This window comes from Mandrillus leucophaeus, unplaced genomic scaffold (genome assembly GCF_000951045.1).
Source record: "Mandrillus leucophaeus isolate KB7577 unplaced genomic scaffold, Mleu.le_1.0 Scaffold185, whole genome shotgun sequence".
NCBI classification, from domain to species: domain Eukaryota; kingdom Metazoa; phylum Chordata; class Mammalia; order Primates; family Cercopithecidae; genus Mandrillus; species Mandrillus leucophaeus.
Window position 1 is genome coordinate 2238608 of NW_012101865.1, and position 10584 is coordinate 2249191.

At 43.1% G+C, this 10584-nt stretch overlaps 1 protein-coding gene across 8 annotated transcripts in view; it reads left to right on the plus strand.

Annotated features, from left to right (window-relative positions):
- The first annotated feature begins 3370 nt into the window (after window positions 1-3370).
- Window positions 3371-10584, plus strand: part of TMEM50A (transmembrane protein 50A) — a 24291-nt gene continuing 17077 nt past the window's right edge. For 4 of the 8 annotated variants that reach the window (XM_011977901.1, XM_011977899.1, XM_011977898.1 and 1 more), the window contains exons 1-3: window positions 3371-3911; window positions 5924-6029; window positions 8053-8165. In XM_011977901.1, coding sequence (XP_011833291.1) covers window positions 5937-6029; window positions 8053-8165 — 206 coding nt within the window. In that variant the 5' untranslated portion in view covers window positions 3371-3911; window positions 5924-5936. Of the gene's footprint in view, window positions 4272-5923; window positions 6030-8052; window positions 8166-10584 lie in introns of all 8 variants that reach the window. The other 4 variants (XM_011977902.1, XM_011977896.1, XM_011977900.1 and 1 more) reach the window with 4 other exon arrangements.

Below are 10584 nucleotides of genomic sequence, written 5' to 3' on the forward strand. Positions count from 1 at the left end.
AGCATGATTATTGGTGAGATCTGACAGGATCAGCTCTACACTGTAAGGGCCAGCACGTCTGTTACCAAAATCTCCCCTTTTTTTTCACCCAAAGGATATTTTAGTTACAACCTCTGAATCAGAAAATGTAATTTTACTCAGTTTCATAGCGCAATCAAGGGAAGGATAGGATAACCCATGGTCATTTGTGTGGTATACCCAAGCTAATTCGCTAGTTCATCAGCTGCTATTTTCTCTTTCTTTTTTTTTTTTTTTTTTTCTGAGACAAAGTTTCACTCTGGCTGGAGTGCAGTGGTGCAATCTCGGCTCACTGCAACCTGTGCTTCCTGGGTTCAAGTGATTCTCGTGCCTCAGCCTCCCCAGTAGGTAGCTGGGATTATAGGTGTGTACCACCACGCCTGGCTAATTTTTGTATTTTTGATAGAGACAGGGTTTTGCCAGGTTGGCCAGGCTAGTCTTAAACTCCTGGCCTCAAGTGATCCACCCGCCTCAGCCACCCAAAGTGCTGGGATAACACGTATGGGTCACCATGCCCAGCCTTTTTAACTTTCTTTTTTTTTAAGACAGAGTCTCGTTCTGTCGCCCAAGCTGGTGTGCAGTAGCACTGGCGCAATCTTAGCTCACTGCAACTTCCGCCTCCCAGGTTCAACTGATCTTGTGCCTCAGCCTCCTGAGTAGCCAGGATTATAGGCAGGGGCCACCACACCCAGCTAATTTTTGTATTTTTAGTAGAGATCAGGTTTCACCATGTTGACCAGGCTAGTCTTGAACTCCTGGCTTCCGGTGATCTGCCTGCCTCAGCCTCCCAAAGTGCTGGGATTACAGGTGTGAGCCACCGTGCCCCACTAGCAGCTGCTATTTTCGATTGACCATTGGTGTCATTTTGGGAAACGAAAATACTTTGAATTGATTCAAAAGTACGTGATTGTCTCATCCCAGACTTGTTAGATTCAATGTCTGTATGTTTTTTCACATCCCCTTCTCCACCATGCCCAACCGCAAATTCTTTTCTGCATATTGTGCAGTATGCTCTGTTTGGGTTACTTACCTCCCTAATCCAGCTGTATGTGTCCTTCCATCTGTCATTAAAATAACATAGCCGTTTATGTTAAACGGCTTTGGTATTGTCTAGGTCACACTGGCGTTGGTATTGTACTTGTCATTAGTTTCATTATCTGAACTCTAAGAAAACATGGTCACAATTCACAAAGTTTACTGTCTATCTACATACAAAGCACACAGTTAAGTAGATTGTTAACACTCAAGATTAGGACTCACACTGTACATAGTTAGAACTTAAAATTGCTCTGAGAGGATGCAACAATGGATGATCCATTATTGTGAACCACAAGTCATGGCTGCCAATTCAGAGGTTAACAGAAGGCAGACAATAGCCATATTCACTTAAGGGTTGTCTTCAGTCTCTTTTTGGGTGGGGGGAGGCACCATACAGTTTTTGTATTCCTCCCATCCCCAACTTCCCTCACTCATTGCTGAAAATCAGGACTTTTTGCACTCAGGAGTTTCCCAGAATGTGGGACTTTCAGGGACAGTTCCAGGCTCACCAAAAGTAAAGTTCATTCCCCTCTCATTTTCATGGGTGAGAGCCTGTTTACTATTTCCAGATCTGCTACTTTGACTTTAACAAATTATATTTAGCCTTTCTGAGAAGTATAGAAGTTAAATCAAATAAAAAATTTTAACCAGATCTTTTGGAAGGTTTTGTTTGGATACACCTGAAGTACTTACCTCGAACTTTGTGGCATATAGTACAGCTGTTGCACAGTTTGTTTCTTTAACGATAGGAACAGTTCTGAGACCATCTGGCAAGTCAGGGTTGGCTATCCCTAAAGATTTAGCTGGGCTGGCTTTTGCTATTTCTAGCAGCTCCATTTTATCTACAAAAGACAAACATTCATTAAGTCCCAAAAACGTAAAGAATGACAAATTAAGCATTTATCTTATTAATGAGAGTAATATAAAGATGCTCACTCATGTTTATAAATATTTGACAATCATGTTAAGGTCAGTAAAGATAAAAAAGGGTAGGGGCAAAAACACAAAGAGAAAGGAGAGTTAATATCTTTTCTCCCGCAGTCATTAGCTTATTAAAAGCTGAAATCAAGGTTTGTTTAAAGCTGCTCAGAGCTGGTAAACTAATGTTAAGTCATTAACAGGAATTTAAAAGGTTTCATTAAGAACTGCCTGCACTAGATTCCTCCATCCTGAGACATTAAACAATCACGATAAACCTCCTGAGTGGTAAGAACGTGTCCATTTAAAAATAGGCTATAGATTATACTATGTAGTTTTATCTACTAATCGGTTAATGCCCCCTCACCGAAAACAAACAAACAAAAAACCCAAAGGGATATAAGTTTCATCCATCAAAGGAAACAACAGTCACCATGGTTTCCATCCCACTCATATACTGCCGCCGTACATGTAAATCAGATGAACCTGCGCGTAGCTCTTAACAAGTGACCCACCTTTTTAACTTAAGTGAAAGGAGTTTCTGCTCCGGGACCTCTTCCTGGATCTCTCCCTCCACCCTCTGTGTTCTTTCGGGTGCACCATAGGGTCAAAGCCGCAGCAACGCCGTCTGTGTGTGATCGCATAATGCCCTTCTGTAGCACGATCTTCCCCCGAGAGTGACCAGCTACCGGACAGGCACCACGGAGGGGTACCGAGCACCTCCCGGACCGGCGGCTGCAGGATCGCGAGTGCCTCCGCTAGGGAGACCGCACGTTGCCCCTGTGCTTCCTCCGGTGGCGCCTTCTGCAACGACACCTCGACCCTGCTCCCTCTCTGGGGCTGGATCTGACTCCTCGACGGCGATCCCAGACGCGAGACCCAAACTGACGGCTTCCAGAAGAGGGGCCAGCCCGGCCACAAGTCGTTCACGTAGCTAACACATCATTGCTTCCGGCTTCTTACCGTCCTCCCCTTTGTAAACGGTCACCTCCCGAAAACCCAGACTCTCCTCCAACAGTGGTTCTCAAGCGAGGCGATCTTCCCCGAGGGGGAGGATATTTGGCAAAGTCTGGGGACATTTTTGGTTCACTGGGGCTGCTACTTGCATCCACCGGGTAGAGACGGGGGGTGCAGTTACACATTCTAAGCAGCACGGGACATTACCCTTCCCAACCCAGACAGAATGAGCCGGCCCAAAACGTCAGTAGTGCCCAGGCTGAGAACCCCTGCCTTAAACAAACAGCAAAGAAAGGCCAAGTCCCATAAGTGGGTCACCGCGCCGGGACTGGGGTCCACGGGACACCTCAGCCACACCGAGCCGGGAAGTCCCCGCCTCCTGGAGCTGAACCCGCCCCTCTCCCAGAGGTGGAACTGCGAGGGGGCGGGAACAGGCACGGAGAAAATAAACAAGACTAAAAAGTCCTGAGTAGCGCTGTGTGGCTGCAAACCGGAACCCAACTTTTGCACCACATGGGACCCGGCACTCTTCCTGCCACCCACACCTGAGACGGCTGGGGGGCCGACCCCAGTACTAGAAAACACTCGTCACCTCAATCAAGACGGGTACAAAGGCCAACGGATGCCTTCCTTTGGAAAGCTCAGCACACAGAGCAACTTCTCACGCCTACCCTCGAAGGGCGTACTCCAAGCTAGCACTTCCGACGTCCAGCTGTGATCCCAGAGCTGCGGAAAGCCCCGCCAACGAGCGCCCGGGCCTGCGCAGACGCGTTGGCGTGGTGGGCGTGGCTCCCTCCGCACCCGGCGTCCCGCCCTCCGCCCCGTGTCCGCATGCGCGGCTGAGCCGCGGGGGTGGTACTGCTGCATCCGGGTGTCTGGAGGCCGTGGACGTTTTGTTTTCTTGGCTGAAACCGGTGGAGTGAGGCGGCTGCGCGCGGCGCTACACCGGGCTCCGGAACCACTGCACGACGGGGCTGGACGTAAGTGTCGGGCGGGGAATGGGGGCAGGAGAGGAGCGGCTTCAAGGCTGGAGAGGCCTCGGAGCCGGGACCGTCTGACGGGCTGGTGCCTACAGCACAGGCTTGTTGCCGCCACCCTCTGGGAAGCCGCAGACCGGGGCTGAGCCCCTGCAGACCTCTCCTCTCCTGCGTCCTGCGGCGCCTGGAGAAGGCGACCGCGTCCAGACCCGCCAAGACGGAGACGGGACCGCGCCCTCCCCCAGGACATCCCAGGATTCTTGGAAATCCCCCGGTCCCCCACTTTACAGCTGGACAGGCCGAAGCTCCGAGAAAGGAGCGTGGCCCGTCCGGCTCCCTCAGCGAGGGGCGGCCGGGCTGAAGGTGGCTCCCCCATCTTCCAGCCGCGTCCCTCGAGACCTAAAATTCCCAGAGTTTGGAGGGCGGGGTCTGGCTTGAGCGTGCCAGTCGTCGTGCAAGAAAAATGGATTCGGGGCGGGGCCATTGGGATGAACCGAAAGTAACACTGGATTGCAGTTCTTCCCGGGGAAGAATCAAATGAGTGAATTTCCTAAATTGAACTTGTCCCAAAGACATCTTAGCACTGGCTGTAATCGTGTATTTTAATATTTAATTTTTGAAAGAAGTTAAAAATGGGAGACGTTGCTCTTTTTTAGGGTGTCATATTTTTGGACAACTATAATTGCTGGCTGCAGAGTAATTTAAGGGACTCAAGTTCGCTGTAGGAATTAGGGTGTTCTCAAGTTATACGTATTTCAGGTTTTTTCATACTCTGAAATAAAGATAACATGGCTATGTCTCAAGTCAGGTCTGTACAGCTCGGCTTACAGGAGTGTTTTATGTAATTTGTAAAGACAGTTTGGGTCTGCTATATTTAAATAGCAGTTGGATTTTTGTATTCTGAATTAATATTAATCACAATTTTGTGCTTTTTTTTGGCTGGAAACACCCTTTAGGATCAGAGATAGGGATATTAAAATCAAGTGGATGTTCTTTACATAGAAATGACACCAAAAGGCAGGCTTGCAGAAAGAAAAACAGTGAAGTGAATGAAGTGAAAGGAAATGATGTGGGTAGAGGTAAGAACTGCAGTGCAATGTTTAATTTCTTAATTTAGGTGTGAAGAAACACGTTCTGTGATAAAATATGTAAATTAGAGAATTATTTTTCATTTGAATCTGTACTTCCACATAGAGCCACAGTTTATCACTTGTCTCTCTACTAATGTTAGTACTCCTAGACTGTAAATATCAAAGTCATCTAATAAGTTTAGAATCAAAATGATACAAAAGAGCTCTTGTGGATTAGTAATCATATACTTGATATTAAAAGTACCACCTAAACTAATTCAATACCTACTTAGAAATAATGGGATGTGACAGATTTTTAGGAGGAGGTCAACCAGTGGTTAAAATTTTTCAATATTTGGAGACCTACCTTTGTTAATGTTGCTTAAATATATCCAAATCATTGATTTCTATTTATTCATTATTATTTTTGAGACAGAGTCTTGCTCTGTCGCCCAGGCTGGAGTGCAGTGTCACGATCTGGGCTCACTGCAACCTTCGCCTCCCAAGTTCAAGCGATTCTCCTGCCTCAGCCTCCCAAGTAGCTGGGATTACAGACATGCACCACCACACCCAGCTAATTTTTGTATTTTTAGTAGAGATGGGGTTTTGCCATGTTGGCCAGGCTGGTCTCAAACTCCTGACCTCAGGTGACCCACCTACCACTGCCTCCCAAATTGCTGGGATTACAGGCATGAGCCACCACGCCCGGTCCCCAAACCATTTTTTACATTAAAAAAGATACTAAATGAATCCAGATGTTACTTTCCAAAGTTATAACGTGGAAATTCATCAAAAACTAAATCAAATATTCTGAAGAAGTGTGTGGAACCAAAATAAAGCATTTGTAATTTCACTTTAATTATTCCTGAGCTATTAATTATTTTTCAGGTTTGAAGCAAGTAAATTGAAGTACTTTATTTAATTATTTGTTTGTTTGTTTTTAAGTGACCTGAAAAAAATGTCTGGATTTCTAGAGGGCTTGAGATGCTCAGAATGCATTGACTGGGGGGAAAAGCGCAATACTATTGCTTCCATTGCTGCTGGTGTACTAGTAAGTGTCATTGATAATTTGGACCTCATTTTTTGGTGCGTTTTGTGTTTATGGGTTTTGAATTCTGCAGGATGTTTTAAAATATGTACTATTTATTTTATCTTTGACCACTTTGACCATGTTGATATTTTGTTGTTTATGGAGAGCCGTTAGTTCCACTTTAAGAGTTTATGGTTTAAAATTTGATTAACAGAGTGGTTGGGTTATTCTGTATGATGGTAAAACTAGCATAATAAAACATTTGTTCATTATATGGATTCTATCTCCTTTTAATGAGTACATTAAGGTACAAGGAAGTGTTTAAGAAGCAATCAGGTCAAAACCAGTCAATAGATATGATTGCATTTCTCCATCATCCAGTTAACTTTCTTCTCAGTCTCATTAAGAAAAAAAAAGTGCTCGCTTTGGCAACAGATACACTAAAATTGGAATGATATAGAGAAGATTAGCATGAATTTTTTTTTAAAAAAAAAAGCAAAAACAAGGAAACTCATTAAAATACGTTGTGTAAAAGTAATTTACAGAATAAAATTTTTATTTACACTTCAGATCCCTCAAGGGATCTGCTATTAGTTTTTTATGATCATAAGGTGTCATAGGCTCTAAAGAGTAAATTTTTTTTTTTGAGACAGAGTTTCACGCTTGTTTTAGTAGAGACGGGGTTTCTCTGTGTTGGTCAAGCTGGTCTTGAACTCCCGACCTCAGGTGATCCACCTGCCTCGGCCTCCCAAAGTGTTGGGATTACAGGCGTGAGCCACTATGCCAAGCCATTTTTTCTTAAGCTTTAATATTTATTTATTTTCAAGACAGGGTCTCACTCTATCTCCCAGGCTGGAGTGCAGTGGTGCAATCACTGCTTATTGCAGCCTCGACCTCCCGGGCTCAGGTGATCCTCCCACCTCAGCCTCTGGAGTAGCCTGGACCACGGGCAAGGGCCACCACACCGGGCTAATTTTTGTGTTTTTTTGTAGAGATGGGGGTCTCTCCATGTTGCCCAGGCTGGTCTCCTACTCCTGGGCTCAAGTGATTCACTGGCCTTGGCCTCCCAAGGTCCTGAGATTACAGGCCATTGCACCTGGCCAAAAAGCTTTGAGTTTTTAGTCTATAAAGAAAATATCTTGAATACATTGAGGGTAGAAAGAAAGGCGTATGTACTCGTGTTAGCCACTAAAAATGTTACTAATCGAGTATGGATCTGTCTGTAACCTGATAAAAGTAATTTGACTAGCTTAAAATTGTTATTTTAAAATAATTGCCAGAAGATGTCAGTTCCCAGAGCTAACTGAGTCAGAGTTTGGTGTGGGAATAGGAAAGGGGGTTACTCTAAAAATCTTCTAAGCTACTTGTCAGAATTTGGTTAAGATAATTTTATTGTAAATATCTGCTCAGATGATAAAAACTATTTGTGAAGTTTTGGGGTTATTTTGTTATACCTTTGCCCTTGAAAATATCTAGAGCCAAATTCAAATAAATTGTAATCTGGTGTTGACATTGAATTTAAAATCACACCTGAAACCACCTTTAGACTGCACTGGAATTCATCAAAAGCAGAACCTCAGAGCTATTATTTCACAGCAAGAAGATAGCTAAAATTCTGTGAACAATAGTTGTTCTCCATATTAATTTGAATGCTTTTTTCTTGATTTTGGGGAATATTTCTCTGGACGCTTATGTATCAACAGGACGCTTCTGTCAGTTGGAATTTGAGTTACTTTTTTCCTTTCCCCCTCCACAAGATAACTGGTTTCTAGTTTACCAAATTAGATTACAAGACTTTATTATCATAAAATTAAATAATGATTGAAGTAGACTTAGAGAAAAGTTACGTTAATAAATATAAATTGCTGTCAGATTTAAGAGTACCTAATCAGCTATTAGGCCATGTGCAAATTACATGTGGGAAATAGCTAGAACATTTTTGAAATTAATTGAAAAGGATCTCTTCACTTAAATATCTTGCTGTCTTTTAGCTAGTGAGATACAGAATTGCTGTAATTTCTCATTGGTGTCACCTTTGTTTTAGTTTTTTACAGGCTGGTGGATTATCATAGATGCAGCTGTTATTTATCCCACCATGAAAGATTTCAACCACTCATACCATGCCTGTGGTGTTATAGCAACCATAGCCTTCCTAATGTAAGTGTCATCATAATTGGCATTACTTACATAGATTGCCACAAAATAAAAATGTTTCAAATATAGTTGCATAGGTTTAAAATTCTAAATATTATCAGATTAACATACTGGACATGATTTAAAAGTCATACAGTAGAGATGGACTTACACAGAAAATCAGCAGTCCTCTTTGTTCTTGTCCACCTCTCTACCCCTCCCAGCTTCTCTCAGCTATCCTTTTATTTTTATACCCCCAGGGTTTAGTAGCTTTACATTTAAGTCAGAAACTGTGTATTTTGTCTAAGGGATAATTCTTCCAACAATATTTATTAAGCTTTTATATTCCAGACTCTGCTCTAGGTACAGGACATACAGTAGTTAATAAAACAGGAAAAATCCATGTCTTTTTGGCATTTAAAATAAGTGCAAAGGAGAAAAAAATAGAGAAAAGAGATATGGGATGTCAACAGGAGGGATAGAAATTTAAAAAAAAAATTTTTTTATAGAGAGGATGTCTCATCATATTGCTTAGATTGGTCTCTTGGGCTCAAGTGATCCTCCCACCTCGACCTCCCAAAGTGCCAGGATTACAGGTGTGAGCCACCACACATGGCCAGAAATTTTCAGTAGAGTCAGAGAAGGTCTCGCTAAGAAGGTGACTTTGAGTAAAGACTTAAAATGAAAGAACTGACTAGGGGATGGGGATATGTAAGAGAGATTCATTCCAGGCAGGTGGAACAGCAAGTACAAAGGCTTTACGGCAAGGAGACCAGTATAACTGCGGCAGCAAGATCAAAAGAGATAAATTGATGAGGTCAGAGAAGTGATGGAGAAGGGCAGATGGCATAGGGCCTTGAAAAGCATTATAAGAACTTTATTTTCAGCCTGATGCAGTGACTCATGCCTGTAATTCCAGCACTTTGGGAGGCCGAGGTGGATAGATCACTTGAGCTCAGGAATTTGAGACCAGTGTGGGCAACATGGTGAAACCTCATCTCTGCCAAAATACAAAAATTGGTAAGGCATGCCTGTGGTCCCAGCTGCTCCGGAGGCTGAGGCGGGAGGATTGCCAGAGCCTGGGAATTCGAGGCTACAGTGAGTCATGATTGTGCCACTGCACTTCAGCCTGGGTAACAGAGCGAAGTCCCGTCACAAAAATAAGAACTTTACTTTTTTTTTCCTTTTTTTTTAAGACGGAGTTTCGCTCTTGTTGCTCAAGCTGGAATGCAATGGTGCAGTCTCGGCTCACTGCAACCTCTGCCTCCTGGATTCCAGCGATTCTCCTGCCTCAGCCTCCTGAGTAGCTGGGATTACAGGCATGTGCCACAACACCTGGCTTATTTTTTGTATTTTTAGTAGAAACTGGGTTTCACCACGTTAGCCAGGCTGGTCTCATACTCCTCACCTCAGGTGACCAGCCTGCCTCAGCCTCCCAAAGTGCTGGGATTACAGGCTTGAGCCATTGTGCCCAGCCAAGAGCTTTACTTTCATTGTAAATGTAATGGAAGCCATTAGAAGGTTTTTGAGCAGAGGAATGAAATGACCTTAGATTTTAATAGGAGCATTCCTGTTGAAAAAATTTTTTAAACTGGTAAACAAAATTCATTGCAGTGCCAAATAGTGTAAGTTTCAATACCATGACCCTGTGCTTCTCAAATTTATCAATATATTTTGAAAATATTCTTGTATTCTTACCAGTTTCTCAAATTCATAATATAGTTTAGTTTGTTTCATACTTGGGCTATGACTTTCTTATTTAGTATTGTTTTTTCCTACAGTTTTTTTTTTTCTTCTTCTTCTTCTTTAATTAAGACGAGGTCTCACCATGTTGGCCAGGCTGGTCTTGAAATCCTGGGCTCAAGCTATCCACCTGCCTTGGCCTCCCACAGTGCTAGGATTACAGGTGTGAGCCACTGCGCCCGACCTTTCCTAGAGTTTCTGATTGGTTTTTTTTTTTTTTTTTTCCCAGGTGGTTGTTGGTAGAAAGAATGTATGTTTTCTTTAGGATTCATTTCATCTTGAATGCTGCAGTTCTAATTTGGACAGTTACTATATGGACTATAGTAGCCTTATTCAGTTTTTTGTTTTTCCTAGAGTTTCTAGCTGCCTTTTCTTTGTTTTCTTGCATTTTCTACTATTACTACATCTTTATTTTTTTTCCCAAATTCTCAATTATATTCTTCAATGTATTATAACCTCTTTTGTTCTGGAAATCGACATCCCAGAAGCCCGTATCAGGCTGTTTCGTTATGAATTGATTACTGTGGAAGCCTGCTACAGCACTGTCACCATGGGGCTTCCCTCCCCTGTTAATCAGGGTTAAATCCACTTTTTTTCCAGTTAGCACATCTTTTTTTTTTCTTTTTGGATACAAGAAGTATTTATTTTGGCCAGGCATGGTGGCTCACGCCTGTAATCCCAACACTTTGGGAGGCCGAGG